The 23014-nt window shown below is 45.5% G+C and overlaps 1 protein-coding gene across 1 annotated transcript; it reads right to left on the bottom strand.

Moving 5' to 3' along the window:
- Window positions 1-1990: 1990 nt before the first annotated feature.
- Window positions 1991-21028, bottom strand: LOC111162290 (zinc finger with KRAB and SCAN domains 2). Its single transcript, XM_022526594.1, has 7 exons — window positions 20351-21028; window positions 19165-19351; window positions 16436-16527; window positions 15979-16105; window positions 12331-13017; window positions 8938-9429; window positions 1991-6587 (listed from the first exon to the last, which is right to left on the bottom strand). Exons 1-7 carry the CDS (start codon window positions 20753-20755, stop codon window positions 5665-5667), a joined length of 2913 nt encoding a protein of 970 aa, XP_022382302.1. The 5' UTR covers window positions 20756-21028; the 3' UTR covers window positions 1991-5664.
- Between the last annotated feature and the right edge of the window lie 1986 nt (window positions 21029-23014).

Here is a 23014-nt window from a genome sequence, read left to right on the forward strand (position 1 = left end):
TGAGGTCATGATCTCAGGGTCCTGGGATCGAGTCCCGCATCGGGCTCTCTGCTCAGTGGGGAGCCTGCTTCCCTCTCTCTCTCTCTGCCTGCCTCTCTGTCTACTTGTGATCTCTGTCTGTCAAATAAATAAATAAAAAATCTTAAAAAAAAAAGAAAAGAAAGAAGAAAAAGACAAAGGGAGGAAATAATGTGAAAACAAAAACCAGAAAAACAAATTAGAACACTTATAAAGAGTGAAAAATATTAAAAGTTACTGTTTCATTTGGCTAAATAAGTAATGAAATAAGGCTTTGGTCAATCTAGTAAATAACAAAATGGTTATATACACACACATGCATGCACACACATATATACACCTGTATGCACAAATACAGACACACAGGTGCACACATATGTACAGCTAACATAGATTATTCGTTATGTCCTTGGCACTATGCAGACTGCTTTATGTGCATTATCTCATTTACCCTCACAACGACCCTCTGAGACAGCACAGTGGGTTGAATAGTGTCCCCCCAACATCCTCGTTCACTGGGAACCTCAGAACGTGACTGTATGCGGAAATGAGGTCTTGGCAATGTAATTAGGGTAAGAAGCAATCAAGGTAAGATCATGCTGGGTTAGGGCGGGCTCCAAATCCAATGGGAGTCCTTAGAAGAGACAGAGAAGGACACAGAGAGACACTGAGAAGACATGTGGAAGAAGAATGGCCCAGAGACTGGAGTCATGGTGCCACATGCCAGGATCAGGAGTCCCCAAGAGCTAGGGGCAAGGAAGGGTTTCCCCTACAGCCTTGGAAGGAGCTTGGTCATGCTGATGCCCTGATGCTGATGCCCTGACTTGTGGCCTCAGAACCGTGGGAGATTAAATTTCGGTTGTTTGAAGTCACCCAGTTTGGGGTAGTTTGTGCAGCGGCCCCAGGAAAGTAACACGGACAGGTACTTTGACCCTTCTCACCTTCCAGAGGAACAGACGGAGGACCAAGAGGCGATGTTTCACATTCCCCAGCTGCATTCATTTTAGTTCTTAAACACAAAAACATTCATTCTCCTCCCTTAAAGTCTAATTGATGTAACTGGTTTATAGGAATTGAAAATCTGTAGCCCTTAAACATTTGTTTTTCCCTTAGAGATTTTAACGTCTCTCATCCAATTCCCAGATGTGAGTCAGTTCACAGACCTAAATGTCTAGGAGTGAACGGAGGCCAGGTCATCTGGGACGACACTGACAGAACACCACACCTGAGAGTCTGGGCCATGATCTTCACTTCCTCCCCAAAAGCTGTGGCGATTTACCCATGGAAAGCCTAGAACACTTCCAGTGACTCTTCAACATGGACTCTGAGCAGTTGTGATTCTAGAGGATGCTGCGTTCTGTTGTGGCTGGGTGCGTGGAGCAGAGGCTTGGAAAGCCCAGGCGAGAGAGACACATGCAATCTTCCCCAGCTTCAGGTGACTGGCTCTCCAAACCCATCTGGTGGTTCTTCTTATGGTGCCTACCAGTTTAGCTGGAAATACACCCTCAGCAAGTGGCCGACGCTCCACTTGCCTCTCTGGCCTGTGGAGTTGACATTGTTAGGGGATCTAGGAAATGGAAGCCACTGGGACTCTTTGAACAAAAACAGTAAACCGAAAGCCATGCTTTCTTTGGGGAAATTTTGAGACTGGTTTAAAAGCACCAGGAAAGGCTGTGGGTGGGGGCCTCCCCCAGAACCCATGAGCTCCGTGCATCCAGGGTGAACTCCACACTAGAATCAGAGCTGCTGCTGGGGGCGGTGGCGGAGGCATCCCTCCGAGGGCTGCTGCACGCGGACAGCTGGGGACTCACAAAGGGTCCTGGGAGATGTGGGGAGAGCAGGGAGCTGGGATCACACGGAGACTCTCTTTACAAAGCTACTGGGATCTGCTTTTGTGACCTCTTGGATAAGTTCTCTTTTCCTTTAATAGAAAGCCTCCTTCAAATTATGACAAAAACCACGGGAGTCATTTATTTTTGATGTTTATTTCACAGACAAGTTTTCAAGTGGACATCTAAGTGAACGTGAGTACGAGACAATGAAGAGACATACATTTATACGTGGAATGCACTCAGAGGCCAAAGCTAACAGCTGCACAAGCTGCTCACACACGCCCTGCATTTGGGGCTTCCCCAGCTCCTTCCTAGCGGAGTCTCGTCTGTCACTGGGCACCGGATCTCGCATATGGGTTTTCTTCCCTCCGGCTGCTTGCCATCGGCTACCAAGGAGCTCCAGGGGCTGCCTGCGGGTGAACAGGAGTGATGTGTCCTTTCTCCTCACTGTGCAAGCTCCTGGGCTGCTCACGGCCTCCCTCTTCCTAAAGTATGAAGTGGGCTCAGTATGGCCTGGATGCCGCCTGCGACGGCGGACCAGGCTGGCTACCTGGTCTTACAACCTGCAGCCTCACTAAACATTAGAGCCAGCGCAGTCTTGGCGATCAAGTTCAGCATCTCTCCAGACAAGGAACACCGGCCCAGAGAGGCTGAGGTTTGTCAAACAATGCTCAGGAAGTGAGAGCGACGAGACTGAAATGCGTCCTTTTCGGTTTCTGGTCTAATGCTCACTCCCCTACCGCAGGCTGCCCGGAGCGGTTTAAATATATGTGTGAAGTTTCCTTCTTTAAAGATTTATGGACAAGTAAGGTTGTATGTGTAATAAAATCACGGGTAGGAACTGGAGGTATTTGTGGGGGTAACAAAGCGAGTGCAGGCAAGGGATACAAGCCGGTCTCCAAATGCCTTGGATAAGATGTCAGAGAATAAAATGTCCAGTTGTTCATACTGCTTTTAAAAAATAGGATTTGGGGTAATTTTCAAAGAAATCCGATGGGATTAAACAAACAGGTTTTAGGTAGTTGGTTGAGGTGGCTTGTATGTTTTCTTGAGCTTTCCAGCAACCAGAACAGAGAAAAAAGCAGTAAGTTATAAAAATCACAGTGTTTGTAAATCCGTTTTTTTTTGTTTGTTTGTTTTTTTGTTTTTTTTTCCTGTTTAGGGTCAGAGCTTTCCCTGGTACCGAGACCCAGAAAAAAAAAAACCAAAACCTTTTCCTATGGATCTTCATAAAGGCAATGCTATGTGATATATAAGATACATTATTCATTTTGACTTTCATGCTCCAGTTGAGAAAAGACAAGATGCAAGTCGTCTTAGTCTAAGCTGGTGGGCAGGACCTTCTATTTCTTCGGCACAGAGACAGAGTTCGTGAAGGCCACTTAACCCACGTCTAGAAACATCAGCAGGGGGACTTGGGTTCTACCTCTGTGCAGCCCCAGACAAATGAAGCTCACACAGACTCGGTCTGCCCCACTTGAGATGGAATGGGTCCTGCACTGTTCCTGCCATTAGGGACACTGGGGACGCAGAGGTATACAATTCAAGGCAATTCAGAAAAATGCTTTTGCAGGTGATAGTGATTTTCTCACAGTGGAGTCACCGACATTTTGCAAGTGGCACGAAGGTAATTGGCACTAATTACCTTTGCTGCAATGCCTCCTCTGTCGTACTGCCAGGTCCTTGAGCACGGGCACCATGTCTCTATGTTCGCATCCCCTTACTGTGCCTGGAACACGGCCTTACACGGAACAGTACTTAATACTTAGGAATAAATCATCTACTTTCCTGAATCATGCTTCCATATAATTATCAATCCTGTGTATGTATTACTACATGGTGATTTCTATTCATGGGCATCTTCTCTAGGGCTGGATTTTCAGAACATCTACACGATACAAGCACACGCCCATGGGCACCACACGCATCTCACTGTGCTAGGCGCACTAACGACATAACACTGCACTTAACCATTAGAAGTCTAGAATTCAGACCACACGCAGGAACACAACCTACTGAGGTGTGAACAGTCATAACATCTTCAACAAATAGAAATCACAAACGTGTATCAATGTGTACCTGAGTCACCTGCCTTCCAGCAGGCCACACCCTATTCTGGCACCATGAATTGGATTTCTTTCTACACCGCCTACCCTCCTCGGAACTCTGCGGAACAGGCTTCGAAAGATTCAAAGGTACCCAAAGGAAAAATATGATCTCCAGAGGGTTTCAAATAAGAGAACATCTGACAAAGGAGGAGAGAGGTCAGATCACAAGAATCTTCACACAGCCCTGACTCTGGCTGTCCTTCCACCAAACTCAGGACTTCCCCTCCCCAAAGCAAAGCTGCCCCAGGTTACCTATGTAGTAATGGTATAAATGTCACTGGCCTCGTCCTGGAGCAATCAGCCTTGGAAAACCAGATTCCGTGATTTTATCTGTAACTTCCAGAAATGAATTAATTACCTCCCTGCTTTTCCCCTCCCCATTTTGACTCTTCCTTCAATACCTGTTGGGTTAGTGCTAGGGGATTATCAAAGAGATTTTTAGACAAATAGGTAAATGAGGAAAACGACAAGTGTTCTAGATTGGAAGTTTCTGTAAATCCATTTTCACTCAGTAAGCTAAGTAAGCTATAGAGTTATATAAATTACTTTGGGCTCTACAGTCAGGTTGATGATCCTATGCACAGGGACCAACTACAAGGCTCAGAGAAGGATGATGTATTTAACAAACAGCCCCAGAGGTGGTGGTCGGAATGAGGGGGCTATCTGATCTAGAGCAGGCCTAAGGAGTCTGACTGGTCTTAGAAACAGTGTAAGGTGTCTGGTTTCTACCGCACTTCTTCCCTACTTCCTTAATGTTGGAGAAAACTATTATTATGGAACATTATACTAAATGCTGGGTAGGAAGGCATAAAATATGCCAACATGCCAGTCATGTTCTAGGGAAGAACCAGAAGAGCGGTAGGGTAGAACGTGTTTGAGTTGATTCTACTTTATTTTAATGAGACACACCACGGGCATGCATCCTATTTAATCTGGAGAGGGCCTGGTAGTTCAGGAGAGTCAGATGAGAGCACCCAAAACACCTAAGAGGTAAGTGTAGGACTTACGAGAACTGGTAAGAATTGAATTATTTAGGGGCTGGAGAAGCAGCAGCCAGGAAGGTTTCAGTCCAGAGAAGGTCGGCACGATGGGTAATCAGTGGCTTCTCATCTCTGTGGAGGGCCAGGCAAACCACATCTGGTTTCAGTGACAATATAGGGACTCCACCCTAGCTGTGGGAATCAACTTGACACGAAAGTGTATCGTGCAACAGACTTCTCAAGGAAGCTGTAAAATCTCATTATCCCTTGTATCTTCAAAGCCAAGATGCATGTGGTGTCGTCCTGATCAGACCCTGAGAGTTCTACCCCCACAAGAAATCGGGGATTGAGCTGCATCCGGGTTCCCATGTGGTGGACAACAGGAAACTTTCGGCATGTTGGGTCTGCTTGAAAACAACTTTCAGCTACGTGGAGGGACCTTGAGTGTTGCTGGACTTGGCAGTCCTATGGCAGAGGCCTTGACATACCAAAGGGACTGTCATTCTGAACCCAGACAGGATGTCTTCTCCACCTTGCTAAGGGAGAAGTTGAGAGGAACAGACTGGTTAAGTTAGAGGCGGAGGTGAGAACACCAGGCGGGCTCCTAGTTTATTTGTATTCTCAAGCTTGTCTTGGGAATTATACTTCATAGCTAGGAAAAGACTGCTTCCAAGGATGAGGCTAGGGTAAAATGGCTAATGGGGCATGTAGGAGAAGAGGTCAACGTCAAAACGTTTTCCTGAATTCATCAGTCTTTCCCTTAGGCAGGTTCTCTGGGGAATATGTGGATGGTGGGTGTGGCAGAAGCTTTTCTCTGGAATGAACTTCCCGATGTTTGATGAGGACAGAACTCTTACTGAAACGTTTGCCACACTGGGCACAGCCATAGGGCTTCTCTCCAGTGTGTGTCCTCCGATGCTCTCGAAATCTTGTACAGTTATTGAAACTTTTCTCGCAATCCACACATTTATAGGGGTTCTCGCCCGTGTGGACCCTGCGGTGGGCGCTGAAATGGGAGCTGTTGGTAAAGCTCTTCCCACACTCCCCACACTGATAGGGCTTCTCTCCAGTGTGGGTTCTCTGATGTATGATAAGACTTGAGCTCTGACTAAAGCATTTTCCACATTCCCCACACCTGTAGGGTTTCTCCCCAGTATGGATTCTCTGGTGGGCACCGAAGTTGGAGGAGTCATTAAAGCTTTTCCCACAGTCAAGACATTTAAAAGGTTTTTCTCCAGTGTGGATTCTTTGATGTCTGATCAGGCTCCTGCTTCTACCAAAGCACTTCCCACAGACACTGCATTTATAAGGATTTTCCTTCTGGTGGGACATCCGGCACATCAGACGAGCATTCCTTCCAAAGCTTTCTCCGTATTTGAGCAGCCGGTAGGGTCTCTTCTCCATGAAAGGCCTCAGATGCCCTACAGCTTTCCCTAAATCTCTTGATTGAGACGTCAGCTTTCCCTGTCTGATGCCTTGGAGGGTTTCCCATTGTCTTCCTGAGATGCATTCTCTTTTACGGTATTTACCTGGATCAGTGTTCTGGGAAACGACCCTTTTAGACTTTTCTATTAATGCCCTATGCTGCTCCATGTCCTTATATATTATCTGTGTTGTATCCTCCTTGATACTCCCTCCAATTTCAAAATCTGCAAAAAAAAAAAAAAAAGAAGATGATAAAAATTCCAGACCAGTCCTGTATCAACATAAACAACATAGCCAACAAGGCTTTGTGTGTTGGGATGCCTGTGTACTTCTCTGGCCTCTCGGGTCCTGTTACCATTCTCTGATTCATTGTCCCTTCTTTTCATTCAGTGCCACGAACAGCCAGTAACACCTCGTACACAGTAGGCCTTCAGAATGGAACTAAAATCCAAGCTGTTATTCCCCATCCAGACCCTGAGTAACAGGGGGCCAACTTAGCTCTCTCGCTGAAGTTCTTCTCCCACTCACCCTGCTTTCAAAATTTCACATCTGTGCTACAATACACTGTCCCGGTGTTCATAGCAGATTCTAGCGATCAGGTTCCAATTCCTCAATGACTTCTAAGTTCATCAATATCTGATCATATCCTACCCAAGGCTATTTCCTCCTTCTCCTCACATGTTCTTGGCCCTGTTTTATCCAGCTGTCTCACACAAAGACCTGGATTCAACTTAACCCTCACCATTCCCCACACTGGAATTACCCTCCCCTCACTCTCATCTATGTCCCATGCTCCCTGCAAAGTGCATACTGGATGCCAGCTTTTCCAGGAGGTCTTCTAGACTGACAGGCTTTGGAACCACAGAGCTCTGGTTCTGATTCCATCCTGGTCATTTATTAACTGTGGTTTTGTATAAACTTTTTATTATGTAAACTTCAAACATACAGAAAAGCTGAGACTATAGTATGTAAAATGAATTTCCACGAACCACTCACCCCGCTTTAGTAATGATCTCTTCGTGGCCAATCTAGTCTCATCTCTATTCCCACCCACTTTCTGCTCCCTCTACCCAGATTATTTTGAATGAAGTTCTCAACATTGTATTATTTCATCCAGGTCTGTTTGATCCCCAAACCCTGTTCTTTTTTTTTTTTTTTTTTTTAAGATTATTTATTTATTTATTTGACAGACAAAGATCACAAGTAGGCAGAGAGGCAGGCAGAGAGAGAGGAGGAAGCAGGCTCCCCGCGGAGCAGAGAGCCCAATGTGGGGCTCCATCCCAGGACCCTGGGATCATGACCTGAGCCGAAGGCAGAGGCTCCAACCCACTGAGCCACCCAGGCGGCCCCCAAACCCTGTTCTTAAGCATTTTGCTATGCTGCCTTGTTTCTACTTGCTAGTTTTAACATTCCTGTCCTTGCATACACTGAGTTGAAATTGCTGATATCCCTCCGCCCTCCCAACCCAAGTAGGGCGGCTGTGGTGTGGGCTGGGGAGAGGAGGGCAGCCATCAATCAGTCCATTAAGTTAAATGAAAGTCCCAACAATGCCATCTTTCATTTAGCAGTTCTTTTGAAGAGTCCTCTTTGGGTCCAACATTGTCCTGGGATTTGAAGGAAGTCACAGCCTTGCGGTTGGCTCAGACAGAGTCTGACAATTTAGTGACAGGTCTGCAGCTTGATTTATAAAATGAGACTCACAAGGGATGGTACCAAAAGACTTTGTTTCCAGGAGTCAAAACCTGGGTTATACAGGACTTAACGATTTCAGCCTTCAAACCACGATTTCTCATATGAACACTAGCAGAAAGCACATGTAGGCTCCTTCTCTAGCGTTTGTTTTGAGTGAGCAGACAGTGCAGAAGGAAGCCGTTACAGGTAAGGACAGAAAGATAAGACGAGTTCAGACCGAGGATGGCTGTGGAACCTTAATACAAGACTGATGGGGAAACCTGGTTTGGAGACTTTTACAAAAGTCTAGACAAGAGAAAGGGAAAGGCTATACCTCTCTCACCACAGGTAGTGGCTGTGGTGACTAACGAGGGGACAGATGGAAGCTCTACAACAGCTGAGAAAAATGTGTTCTCTGCTTGGATGTAAATAATCAGAGAGAAAGCATCAAAAACGTCTCTAAAGTTCTAAGTCTGGATGTGGGAGGACACAGGGAAGAGCCAAGGTACAGGAAGGAAGACCGTGATTTTAGTTGTGAAATTTTAAGTCTGGGCTGCTGTGGGGACTGATGCCCATGAGGGCACCAGCAGTCTGTTGGAAACGTGCAGTCAAGTCTCTCTCTCATTTTGCCTCTGACTGTCTTTTTCAGATGATATGAAACATTGACCCATACAGACAAAAACCGAGGCTGAGATCCCAAGGACTGAATCACTAGAACGTCAGCAACTTCCTTGAATAGAAGCACCATGAGAAAGACACTTTGTTTTATTCACTGCTAGATCCCCCATTCCTCACACAGCACAGGCTCCTCAAACACCTGTTTAAGGAATAAATACTCATGGGCGATATGCAGAGAGTTACCGATTCTTCAGTAAATCACCCTTCCCCCTCGATGGTCCTTACCATTTGGGCTTTGCAGCAGACCTGGAGGCCCCTGGAACTCCGACTCTTGCACAATGTCCTCTTCACTCATTCTCTCACTGCCAGAATCTTCTACCATCGCCTCTTGTGAGGTCTCCTCAGGTTCCCAGCCTGTAGGTTCCTGGGGTTCAATTTCAGTATCCTCTCCTTCTTGCCCTGAGGGTGACGGGATTTCTTCTGGAGTGCTGGCGGAAGGGGCAGGGGCCCGAGCGTTAATCAGGGCATCCATCTCCTTGTAGAACGCACAGGACTCCAGCACGTGACCGTTTTTCACCTTGCGGTAGCTCTTCTGGAGGCTTTTGAACTTGGTCCGGCACTGTTCCGCCGTCCGGAGGAAGCCACACTCCCGCAGGTGTTCTGCCACGGCGCCATACAGCTTGCTCTTCCGATGACAGGCTTGGAGGGCTTCATAAAACCGAGTCTCACGGAGGATATCTAGAAAAGTTTTGGTTTCCTCATACCCCCAGTGCACACCTGCCATGGAAAGAAAAAGTGCAAAGACATAAGACATAAGCAGCCTCGAAACATAAGGGGTAAAAGAAAACAGATCCCCTTCGTGGCGGCAACAGGAACCATAACCTGCCGGGGGAGAAGATGTGCAAAAAATGAGAGGGTCTATATAAAAAAATCTGTAATTTACTGAAAGACATAAATTAACTAGAAAAAATGGAGAGACACTATGTTTCTGGATAGGAAGACTCAAGTAGTACAGATTCAGTTCTCAAATGAATCTATAAAGTCAACATCCCAATAGGATTTTTTTTTTTAAAGATTTTATTTATTTATTTGTCAGAGAGAGAGAGAGAGAGAGCGAGCACAGGCAGACAGAGTGGCAGGCAGAGGCAGAGGGAGAAGCAGGCTCCCCACAGAACAAGGAGCCCGATGCGGGACTCGATCCCAGGACGCTGGGATCATGACCTGAGCCGAAGGCAGCTGCTTAGCCAACTGAGCCACCCAGGCGTCCCCCCAATAGGATTTTTAAATTGAAATTTTTAACCTAATCTCAAAGTTTATTTGGTAGAGTAAGAACGTAGTCCCTCAGATCTGCCACTGCTATGGCGATTAGCCAAGGATACACAGGTCTTTTCTAAATGGTTAAAACTAACAGACTAGGACACTTTTTTAACAGTCTTCCTTGAAGAGCAGAACTACATCTAGAGTCTTTTTTTTTTTTTTTTTAAAGATTTTATTTACTCATTCGACAGACAGAGATCACAAGTAGGCAAAGAGGCAGACAGAGAGAGAGGGGAGGAAGCAGGCTCCCTGCGGAGCAGAGAGCCCGATGTGGGGCTCGATCCCCAGCACGCCGGGATCATGACCTGAGCCGAAGGCAGAGGCCTTAACCCACTGAGCCACCCAGGCGCCCCATCTAGAGTCATTTTTGATGTCACTGAGTCCTCTACTGTAAGAGATGAAATGACTTGCGAGACAAGCAGATGTTCTGCATCTATGGCAGAATCAAACTTTTCAGGACATGTCTGAGTAGTTTGTTAAACCATGCTTTTTGTCTGTTTTGTAAGTAGGAAGAAGTCACTTCTATCCTCAGTCTTACCCTGTGCTCTCCTCCAGGCCTAGCTTGGGACCACCCTCCTGTCTATGGATTTCCAGACTGGGGAGCACCTGTCCATGCACGATGTATCTTCCCTGTGTTTTCCTGATCTATTTCTTTTGAATAGATACAGTCATGAGTGGACCCCCAGCTCTCCTAGCTGATTTATTTTTCCACTCTAAGAACTTACCATCTTTTAAAAAAGATTATTATTATTAGATATAATAACTTATAATAATATAAATTATATAATTATATTTATATACAACTACATATAAAATTATATTATTGTATGTAATATATATCTTATATATAATGTATATATGTATGTATGTACATATATATGTAATATATAAATATATATTATATATAATTTATATAATATAGAAATAATATATATAAATATATAAATATATATAAAGATTATTACTTATTATTAGATATAACTTATATTATAAATTATATTATTATATAATTATATTTATATACAACTACATATAAAATTATATTATATGTAATATATATCATATATAATGTATATATGTATGTATATATGTACACATACATGTAATATATATCTTATATATTACATATAATACATAAACAATTATATTTATAATATATTATAATTAATTATAAATTATATATCATATTAATATAAAATTCATAACAATAAATTTATTATTTATTATTATTAGAGAGAGAAATAGAGAGAGCATGAGTGGGGGCCAGAGGGAGTGGAAGAAGCAGACTCCCTGCTGAGCAGGAGCCCAATGTGGGGCTTGATCCCAGGACCCTGGGATCATGACCTGAGCAGAAGGCGGACACTTAATTGACTGAGCCACCCAGAAGCCCCTAGAACTTACCATCTTTTCCCAAGGTAGAGTGGAGAAACTTTCCTAATAATAGTGACACCTGGCTATGTCTCATTGAATTTCACCAGAATAAAGTCTCTCTTTCTCATTTTGCCTCTGCCTATCCTTTTTTTCATGCATATCACAAAGAACTGAGATGTCTGTGTTTAACATCTGCAGAATGCTTTCCTCAATTTTTATCTATTACTTCATTTAACACTAATGATCCTGGAATCCTGTCACGTTTTACTGATGAGAAAACTGAACTTCAGAGTACTTACAGGATGTGTCTACTGTCACCCAGTTGTTAACTGCTGGGTTAGTTCTGCATGTCCCCAATTTCGACATAAGCTTTTGTTCATATTGTATATCTTTTTCCATCTTTTAATTTCAAGGTGTCTGTGTCTTATACTTCACACATATCTCTTGTAAGCAATATTTCATTTTTTTTTAATGATTGATGGTCTTTTAAGTTTGTAACTAAGGACATATTTGGATATATGTCTACCATCTTACTGTGTTTTCCATTAGACTCATCTACTTTGTGTTCCTTTTTCTCTCCTTTCTTGACTTCTACAATTACAATTTTTTACTTTCTTCAGCTATACCGTCTTTTACTGGTCATCCTAGATAGTATAACAATGTACCTTTGCCTTATTATAATTCAACACACCTGGCTGGTTTCTACCAATCCTCAGATGAGGCCTCTCCAGAGTCCTCTGACTTTATTTATCTTCCTTCCACAGGCTCCAAATACTCAAATCCATGCTGTGCTCTAGCCCAAGAAAGAACTGTCACAGCCACTGCTCAGACTGCACCAGGAGCAGCAGCAAACACCTGAGAGTACGTTCAGTGATTAGTGGCAAGGTGCTTATGGCAGCACTCCCCAAATTTGGCTGCCTCTACTTACTCTATTTACTACAAGCCCAGATAATCCATTTTCACACCCAAAGGAAAGAGCACAATTCTTACCACTCAGGTTCTGAAACAAGACAGGGGCACCACGAGTCTCAGACTTCCGGATAAATTCAACGCCCATTTCATCACCATCAGATTCTTCTGCGGCATCTTCCTCCTCTACCAAACTGATCCGTTCTTTAGCACCGATAGCAACTCTCTTTAGTCTGGGGAGAGAGAGAATCTCCTTTGGCTTATCAGCAGATGAAGCATGGGCTGCAGGGTTCAACAGAGCGTCCATGTCCTCAAAGAAGGCACAGGGTTCCAGCACGTGGCCATTTCTCACCTTCCGATAGCTCTTCTGGAGGCTTTTGAACTTGGTGCGACACTGTTCTGGCGTTCGGAGGAAGCCACACTCACGGAGCCACTCAGCCACAGCCCCGTACACTTGGCTGTTTCGGGGACAAGCCTGCAGCGTCTCGTAAAAGCGAGACTCCTTGAGAATGGCAAGGAAAGTCTTTGTTTCCTCATAGCTCCAATGCACGCCCGCTATCTTCTCATCTTCTAAACCCCAGTGTTGTTGTTCGCCCCACATTCTCCCCGCACTGCGCGCAGGGATCTGAGCCGTGTGAACTGGCTTCTCCTTGATGTGGTTGCTCCGTAGCATAATATTCCTTTTGTTAGAAGAGTGCAGACCCAGGGTCCATGGCTCCTTTCTTTGCTCCATCTGGGCAATCTTGTTAGACACAGACACAGTACTTCCTACAAGAGAAACACATTTCATGCTAAACCAGAGGTCAGAGCTGTGTGCCCTCATCTGTGGCTCTAGCAGGCCCTCCTGGACACTTGTCCACGCCTATCCTCGAAACGTTTTGTCCCCTCTCTTCTAGAGACTTCCTCCACCATGACAGAGCACAGCACGGTCATTCTTACTACCTATGGTATAGTTATAGTTACCCTTACACCTCTCTTCTTTGGCACAATCATCTACTAACTTACATTATCAGGTTACTTCTCATATATATACCATTTCTTTCTCTGGCTAGTTCTTAAGGGAAAACTTTTAAGGGTAAGAAACATACATTCTATTACCTTTGATTCCCTCTCAGTGTCTAACATTGTGCAGGGTTCAGCATCTGCTATAACCAGTATTTGTTACTCCTGGAACCAAGTGTGCTCATACTGGTCCCCACATACTCCCACCCCCAACCCAGCATATGCGTGTGCGTGCACACACACACACACACACACACACACACACTGGGGCTAGGAGAGATACATCAAGAATTTGGGGATATGTGTGGCAAGGTTAATAGGAAAGAGATGGAAGGAGAAGAAAGCACACAGATAGCTTGTTGCCTTGCCTCATGGTGCTGTGGAGATAAACATGTCTTAAATGTGAACCCTGACCCCAGTAAACCCTGCTTTACTTTTGGACCAGAGGGAAGTTTCTTAATCTCTGAGCTTCGGTTGCCTAGGGAATGCTGGCCCCTATTCCCAGAAATGCTGGGAATATTAAATAAACGATCGTCTGTAAAGTATCTAACGCCCAACAGGTATGTAATAAAATTTGGTTTTCTTCTAGATAACACAAACAGAAACTTCACAGAACTGTTGAGAGAAGAAGCATCACATCAAAAAAAATCCTTTCTGAAAGAACCCTGGGGATGGAGATTTGCTGTTTATTTTTATATGAGAGAGGTAAGTGTAGGATTAATGAAAGCTTGAATATCTATAAAGTCCAAGCAGACAGTGAGAAGGCGGGCCCATAGTGTCTGACATTTGATTTTTCAAGAGATACAGGATATCCAGATTTACAAACTAAGAGCAAATTAAAATGCTGTGCAAGGCCAAAATATGTGTATAGGCTAGACTGAGCCCATAAGCCATTAGTTTACAACCTATGATAAAGGATTGGGGCAGCTATCTCTGGTCTGGGTCTTTCTACATGTCATCACAGTTGACCCTTGAACAAAGGCGGGGCTAGGCAACCAAGCCTATGCAGTCAAAAATCCGTGTACAACTTCTGACTCCCCCAAAACTTAACTACTAATAGCCTAGTATTGACTGGAAGCCTTACTGACAACATAGTCCACTAACATGTATTTTGTGTATTATATATAATTACATACTGTATTCCAATAATAAAGCAAATTAGAGAAAAGAAAATGTTATTAAAAAAGTCATAAGGGAGAGAAAATATATTCACAGTTCTATACGTATTTACTGGAAAAAAAAAAAATCCATGTAGAAATGGACCTACGTGGTTCAGACCGTCTTGTTCAAGACTGTACATGTGAAGGTGCTGGGCTATATCTGAATCCTCCGAGGATGATCCCCATCCCACTAGAGGGATCTCACACTTGACTCAGGACTCTCATGCAGCACGCTGCTAGGTCTGGGTGCCGTGTAAACTGAGGTCACGCTAGGAAGCGCCCGTGTGTGCAGCCCAGGCAGACGGCTGGGACGCCTGCTGCTCTGGGACGGCTGCCTTGCTACCACTGTGTCATCAGTGCCACCCTACGTTGGTCATTGTTTTTAGTTGCCTTAATTGCTTTCTAATTATAAATAATCCTTTATTTGCTGAGTTGGCACAGCCTGTTTTATAATCTCTATACTTTAGTATCTACATGTAGTGTTGTCCAACAGAACTTTCTGGGATGACAGCAATGTTCTGTAATTGTGCTGTTCAATACAGCTCTCAAATATCCTGACGGTGGCTACAGCCACTGAGGAACTGAATTTTTAACTTATTTAATTTTAATTAATTGTATAAAATTAAATTGCCCTGTGTGGTTAGTGGCTACCCTATTAGCACATGTCTATAGCCTCTCTAGTGTGGGTTAGTACACATTTTAGGCCTGTAATTTTCTTTTCTTTCTTTTTTTTTTAAGATTTTATTTATTTATTTGACAGAGATCATAAGGAGGCAGAGAGGCAGGCAGAGAGAAAGAGGGGGAAACAGGCTCCCCGCTGAGCAGAGAGCCCGATGTGGGGCTCGATCCCAGGACCCTGGGATCATGACCTGAGCCGAAGGCAGAGGCTTAACCCACTGAGCCACCCAGGCACCCCTAGGCCTGTAATTTTATTAATAAGCAGTCTTCAACTTTTAGCTTATGTATGAATGAACTATACTTATGTCCACTACTAATGCAGTGACAAATCCTTCAGAAGTTTGCCTGTAAAGTGATACAACAGTGGTTATGTGTGCCTGTGATTTTGGGCTATTTAAATTATTCACAACACACTACCAAGATTACTGTATTGAAATTATCTTTTTCCTTCCATCTGTAATATTTCTATCCATTCAACAATTATTTGCTGGCCCTCCACCCATGCATCTAGCTGTATGCAAAATGTTGGGTTTCTGCAGTTAAACAAGGGCATATCATCAAAGACCTTGTGACTTTACAGAGCTTTTAGTCTAATGGGTATGTGTAAGCTTATATTTTAGTACGAACGTGAAAGTTGTATATAACACCTCGCCAATGTTTTCATCCCTAAGTTAGGAGAATACGTATGTATTTTAAACTGGAAGAAAGGAAGGAATGAGGAAGAGAGCATAGACAAGTGATTACTAGGTCTGGTGAGCTGGCCACAGAAATGCCTAGACAATCCACTGAGATCCTTTAGGTGTTGACAGTTATAACTATTGTATCATCAGTAGAAATAAAGATATCAAAATCCCCAAATTTTTTATGTGAAAACGGAAAGAATCCTTACCCAGGGAGACCATGTTCCCAACACTCTCTTTCCTAATATCCCGGTACAGGTCTCTGTGAGCGGGAATCTGATGTATGCTCTTTTTGTAGGAAAAACCTCTCGCCATGTGGACATCTTTCACTGGTCCCTGTAACAACACTAACAGCAATGACTACCAAGATAACCATATGGGTCTTCAAAGGATGAATGATCATGGAGGAAACAAAGAAGGGCCCCAAAGAAGAATTAAAATCAGGAAACCAAGTGTGTGTGATGTGCCAAATGAAGCAGAAGATATAAAGAATCATATCCAGCAAGGAGTCTCATTAATCAGAAGTCTGGGTCCCAGTCTTCTCTGTAAAAGGAGTCAAGGGGGAATAGGCTCTTGGAGGAGTATAAAAGTTTGAAGACAGTGAAGGCACAGGAAATCGTTGGGACTGCATACCCTAGGAAGGCAGAGAGAAGATTTGTAATGTACCTGAGACACAACAGGTAGTCGTGTGGTTGTTACTTCCTGATCCATGTTGTTCCATTCATTAGCAGGAGCAAGAACCCAGGGAGAAGGCCGAGCTGTAAGAAGAGAAAGAAACAATCAGGGTTCTGGGGTTTGGACCTTTAATTCACGCAGCCTCTCCTTTTAAGAAATGAAGATGCATAAAAAAAACCCCAACAAGTATAAATTGATCATTTCATCAATGAGTTCAGAACAATGCCTGAACCATGGTACCCTGAAGCAGAGCTCACATGTGTGAATGCTTTTAGGGAGTTAGTAGACAAAGTGCATTATGAAGGGGGCCAGGTAAGGAATGCGGGAACTGGAGAGCACATACACCACTGAAAGGGTATACAGCCAATGCCCACTTCCACTTAATGCTTCATTGGGAAACACTGGGCCTGCTATTGTTAGAGCTTCTCATATTTTCAGGAGAAGCCAGAAATCTGGACTTTTGTATAAAATCTCAAAAATTTTAAACCCTGAGAACTCCAAACGAACAAATGATAAAACCCCAAACAAAAACCCTCTGTAGGTGGGGCACCTGGGTGGCTCAGCGGGTTAAAGCTTCTGCCTTCAGCTCGGGTCATGATCCCAGGGTCCTGGGATCGAGCCCCACATTGGGCTCTCTGCTCCACGGGGAGCCTGCTTCCTCCTCTCTCTCTTTCTGCCTGCCTCTCTGCCTACTTGAGATCTCTGTCTGTCAAATAAATAAAACAAAAAATCTTCAAAAAAAACCTAGAGAATAAAAACCCAGTAAAATTAAAAAACAAACAAACAAACAACAACAAAACCCTCTGTAGGTAAAACACAACAAGTCTGACTTGACATGTGAGTTATCCGTTTGCAATCCCTAGTATGAGTTGATCAATTCTTTAATATGCTGAAGAAGTTAACACACATAGATACATAGTCCTGGACACACAAGCAAATACACAGTACACTCCCTCAAAAGGTAGGAGGAAGATATATACACATACATATAGCACAGTCTGCGGTCTAACTTCTACTCTGGAACTCGCAATCTAGGGAAAACTTCCAGAATGAATATTACTGTGATCAAGAACTCAAGAGCTTGCTCCACTACTTTCTAAAGAAGCAAACTGAATCACTTCCCTGGAAATGTATTACAGATATCCCCTGCTTTTCGAAAGTTCCTGTTATGCCACTTTGTTTTTATAAAAGGCATACATTAGTAACTATATTTGCTAACTAAAAGAAATCCAAAAAAGGATTTTCACGTTTGCAAAAAAAAAAAAAAAAAGGTAAAAAGCGCAGATACTATCCAGTGTCTGCTTCTTAGTGAGCTGTTACGGAGACGGGGGAGTGACACGGCTACAGTGACCCTGTCCCGCTAAGCACCTCAACAGAACACACTTTTCCACATTGTGAATGCCTTGTCACCCTGGGATGGCGAAATTCAGAAACACCATACATTTATTGGACTAAGCTTATCAGCTAAAGTAACTGAGAGCATGTAATCCAGGGGAACTCTGAAATCCAGAAAACATCTGGATTTAATCTTTGTAATGATTTCTATCACAATATGAATTTCAGGAAAGGTAAGGAGGTTGAGTACACAGCAGTAAATCCTGCCACTTGGTGAGGGGTATGTAAAATCTGTCTGAGATTTGAAGTTTAAAAATAATTGTGCCATTATGGGAGAAAGGGAACTAACATTTATTGACACTATATGTACTGGTCTCTTTACGTACTTCTTTTAACCTACATTAACACCCTTATTATTTTCCTTTTACAATTTCCGTTTACAAATGACAGAACAGGAAGTTTGAGAAGTAACCTGACCAAGGCCACAGAGAAAATGGATGGCGGAGCTAAGTTTTGTGTCCTGGTTGTTCGCCTAATCACTTAACCTCTGTGCATTAATGCTCCTTTCCCTATTACTTGCCCAAGGACAGATAGACAGAGATACAGAGACAAAAAGATATGAACACAAGCCTTCCACTGTAGGTTCAGCGATCTTCCCATCCCTCTCTCTCAGCCTGACATGAGACTGGGGTCATAGAGATCACAGTGCCCCAGGTGTTCAATTTCCTCCTACATGACTTATTAATGTCCAGGGCAGCAAGGAAGCCTGTGCTCCCTCCTCTATGAAATCTTATTGTTTACTGCTCTCATATGCTACTTCTGTGATGTCTCACTTGGGAGTCAATTTTTTAAAGCAAATATTTTGGGGCACCTGGGTGGCTCAGTCGGTTAAGTGCCTACCTTTGGCTCAGGTCATGATCTCAAGGTCCTGGGCTGGAGCCCTGCATTGGGCTCCTCACTCAGCAGGGAGTCTGCTTCTCCCTCTCCCTCTCTCAAGTAAATAAATAAAATCTTAAAAAAAAAAATACCTTGTTTCCCTTTCCAAACAGTTTTTAAAGTTGTTTATAGTTAGCCAAAAAGACAGACACATATACACAGCAGGACTGAAAAACACAAGCTGGTTATGGAATGGAGATTCTTAAATTTCACAGCAAGACCCTGAGGCCAGTCTGGGAAAGTTTTCCCAGAGTCCATCTTTAAGATGCCTCTTACTTATGCTGTACATATTACCAACTCTTGAAGTGAATGAACTCTTGCTCCCCAAATATTCAATTTATTTTCAAATACATATTAAGGGGATCCTACTCTAAGCAAATCATGGTGTTAGGGTTATAATATACAACTGCCATGGTCTCTGCACTGGGAATGCTCTGACTTCTTCTTACCATTCTTGGGTAAGGGCCGATGCTCTCTCTTTCGGTTCAGCTGCTCTTCGTGTCCTGAGTGGAGGCTTCTAGCTTCCTCCAGAGACACCACTCTGGGTTGGGTCTCCACCTGCTCTGGCTGAAAGTCTGTTACCTCCCATGCTGCTCCCAGTGGGACCTGCTTCTCCGAGTGCACAGGACTGCTAACCTGGGAAATAAAGCCAATGCCATAATGGAAAGAGGGAGGAAAACAGGGCCAGAGAGGGCCAAACTTCCCCCAGAAAGATATCAAAGAAAGATAGAAGATGTGAGAAGGAATGAAAATTTCACTCCATTCCCAATGGAGTGTCCAAGGGCATTAGGTGAACAGTACTGTCCAGAAGTCTAGGGATAAGGCAACAAGAGAGTGCTCTTTATTGGTATACAGAGGGGGAAAAAATCTATCAAGAGTAAAATACACAGCCTCCTTATTATTAGAATAGATACTAAGTCCTTGCATCTATTAGGTTCACAGAGCAGCGAAATAAATTCACTAGTGAACTGAAAATATAAAATTAATTTCCACATGTAGTGTATATCTCTGACCAACACAGCAGCCTGCTGATAGGTCTTTATACGAATGCAAATCCTGAGCAAGGTGAAACTGCAAATTTTGCAGGATTTCATGAGGTTAATGAAAGGGCTGTTGAAAACAACTAGAAGACCGTGAAATACCACTGACAAACGAAGATCTGCTCGTTAAACTAGAGAAGAGTGACAAGGATGATGGCATCAAGGGCACCTCAGAAGACACGCATTGGAATATTAAAGGACTAGAGAGGACCCTGGGATAACTGATGAAGTTTGTGCTTGCTTTCTTTGCAAAAACAGCCCTCTTGAAAATCAGGCTGCAAAAGTCCAACCTTGCAAAGCATAATGAATTGTTCTCTCATATAATTTTTGGGAAACATTACACCAAAGACGTGAACAAACACTTAGATGCATAATGTTTAACTTCATTTGCAAAACACTATTTCAAGCAAGGTTTTTTTTTTCCTCCTCCCGATTTAATATGAAATTCCGATCCTCTTTTGATTCACTTTAAAGGTCTCTCATTAGTACCATTTCTCCCTCCATAAGTCCTATCTGCAAGGCATCCCTGCCTCCCCACCCCCCTGCACTTACCCATCTCCTTCTAAATACAACTATTTGGAAAATCCTCTCTCACCTGCTGTCTTAGTCTTCCAGTCTCTTTCTCCAAATGTATTACCAGGGCCACCGCCTCCTCTCCGCTTTCCGGACACTGCTTCTGCGCCCACGCCTGAATCTTCTTGGGTAAAATGGTGAGAAACTGTTCAATCACCAGCAGCTCAAGGATCTGCTCCTTGGAACGCATTTCGGGCTTCAGCCACCGGCAGCAAAGTTCCCAGAGTTTACTGAAAGCTTCATGGGGTCCAGTCACATCCTCGTAACAGAATTGCCTGAAGCATTTGCGAAAGGTCTCGGCCTCAGAGCCCTCCGATCCTTCCAGAGCAGGTTCCGCAGCCCACTCGGAGTCCTTTTCCACCTTCATTATTAAGCATCCCTCAACCTCCAAGGGAGCATCGATCTGAGGGTCCAGGGATGCAGCCATGCTCCAACCAGGTAGTCGACCTCACATCTAGCTCAAAGTAGACTTATAAACCTCCGAGAGTTCTCTGCTTAACGATTTTGAAAGTGGGACGGTAAGGAAGTGAAAAAACGGCAGTCAGCCGCAACAGGGTACTCTGGGTTCATTAATCAAATCCATCCTAGACGCTTGAAAAGGAGAATGTGTACCCTAAGGTCCCAAACCCGGCCTCTTTTCCAAACAAGATGTGGTTTTCCAGGATGCATCTCTTTTAGTGCAATGTCCGAAAGAGCAAGGCCAGGGAACCGGGAGAAAATCAGGGGGACAGAAGGAGGGGTGGGCGGGGGCGGACGGCAGGCCGGGAGGGGGCTGGGCTCCGGGAAGGCGAGGCCCCGGGTGGGTGGGGCCGGATGTGCAGGCCCCGCCCGGCCGGGGCTTCGGGGTTCGAGGAGCGAGGCTCGGCCCGCGCGGCGCGCCCAGGCCGCTGCGGGTGGCCTGTGGGGCCGGCCGTGTCCGAGGGCAGCGCCGGGCTCTTTAGGACCCAAGGCGGTCCCGACAGTCCTCAGGAACCCTCCGCACGCCAAGGAAAGGCCGCAAGGCGGTTCTGCTCCTGAGGGGAAAGAAACCGCGGGACCCAGCGAGACCCCAGAGGGGACGGCCGTATGCCCCGTACGCGGCCTGGTCCGCTCCGCCCGCGGACTGCGCGGGGGGCGCTGGGAGCCGTGGCCACGCATGCGCCGCCCGCGACCGCGCGCGGCGGGGTCCGGGGAGGCTTCCTCGCGGGCGAGGGGCTGAGGGAGAGGGCTGCGTGGTGGACTCTCGCGAGAGCGCGCGGCGCAGCGCCTCGCCGCTGAGGGACTTTAAGAATGAGGAGGGGCGTGGAGAAGCTTCGCGGGGCGGAGGGACACAGTCGGTGGCCGAGCAGACATTTTGCGGGAGAAGATGGAACAGTGTGGCAAAGGAGAGTGGGAGGCTTCCCTCAGCCGTGAAGTCTGGGAGGCGGGGAGACGTCTCTGAGGTGAAGGACACTATTGGGGAGGCGGCGCAAAGGCCTTTCTGCAGCGGAAGAGGGAGAGGGAGAGGGGACTCCTTTGCTTGGCGGAGGGGTCTGTCGCAGAGGGCTCACACACGCTTGAAGCATCTCCTGAGGGCGGCGACTCTCGCTGACTGCTGCCCTCGCTAAGGCGCTCGGTCCCTGGTGCGCCCCTGCAGGAGCACCTTAGCGACCCAGTCCCGTCCCCTAGGGGCGGCGTGGGGCCACCCCAACCGTCCCCCAGGGGAGAGCACCTGAGGCGGCGTGGGGGTTCCGTGTTGGTTCCCCGTGGAGATCCTTTGGGGCGGTGCCACCGAGGCCCCCAAGGGCGGCGCGAGGACGCCCCATCTGTCCCCCGCTGCGAGAGGATCTGGGTGGCCTCGTTCCGTCCCCCAGGGGCGGCGCGGGGGCGCCCCGTCTGTTCCCCAATGTGGGAACACCTGGGGCGGCCCCATCCAGATCCCCAGAGGCAGTGCAAGGGCGCCCCATCTGTTCCCCGCCCTCCTCCGCGGGAGCACTTGTGTTGGCTCCATCCGGTACTCCTGGGCGGGCGTGGGGACGCCCCGTTGTATGGGGGTCCTACTGCCCTAGCTCTGGGGGAGTTGATGTAGCTGAATGTGAACAGAGGGGGGTCTTGGCCCAGAGTCCCCGCTCCTCCCTCCCCACCGGGCACTGTGGTTGCTAAGAGGAGCTGTCTTCGCCTCCCAAATTCTGTGAAACTCAGAGCGATGCCTGCCCGCCCACCCATCCATCCCTTTATTGATGAGGTGCCAGGCAGTGTTGTAGGCACTTAGCATACATCAGTGGGCAAAACAAAAATCCCCGTTCTAGGAGTAGGTGGCCTATTAGAAGAGAAAGCTTAGTGACTTTCCTTTCTTAGCAGAAGTCTTAGTTAAAACTCAGTCTACAAATTGCAGCAGCCCAGAAGCTAGGAGTAGCGTTTATGTGACAGGCATTAGGTGAGGGAGGGTCAGAGAATCTATGGGACACCTAGTATATGCCAGGGGTTGTCTTGGCACAGTTTACTTTTCTTTCTTTCTCTTTCGTACTTTTTGAGCATCTATTTTGTGCCAGGCATGACGAAAGGGGTGAGCAAAAGCAGAATCCATGCCACTGTTGCACTTCCAAGTCTGTTGGGAACGCCCGCATTAATCAAATAATCAAATAAACTAAGGTACAACTGTAACTGCAACAGGTACTATCCAGAAGAGGAACATGGTGGAAGGATCTATGTATATTAGAGGTATCTT

Source organism: Enhydra lutris, unplaced genomic scaffold (assembly GCF_002288905.1).
Source record: "Enhydra lutris kenyoni isolate GAN:26980312 unplaced genomic scaffold, ASM228890v2 scaffoldscaffold90, whole genome shotgun sequence".
Classification (NCBI taxonomy): domain Eukaryota; kingdom Metazoa; phylum Chordata; class Mammalia; order Carnivora; family Mustelidae; genus Enhydra; species Enhydra lutris.

Coding starts and splice junctions, on each gene's coding strand:
- LOC111162290 (XM_022526594.1), bottom strand. CDS start 20,755: ATGGCTGCATCCCTGGACCCTCAGATCGATGCTCCCTTGGAGGTTGAG. Junction 16,106..16,435: donor GACTACCTGTTGTGTCTCAG/GTACATTACAAA, acceptor GTGTTGTTACAG/GGACCAGTGAAAGATGTCCA. Junction 13,018..15,978: donor TGGGAACATGGTCTCCCTGG/GTAAGGATTCTT, acceptor TTTCTCTTGTAG/GAAGTACTGTGTCTGTGTCT.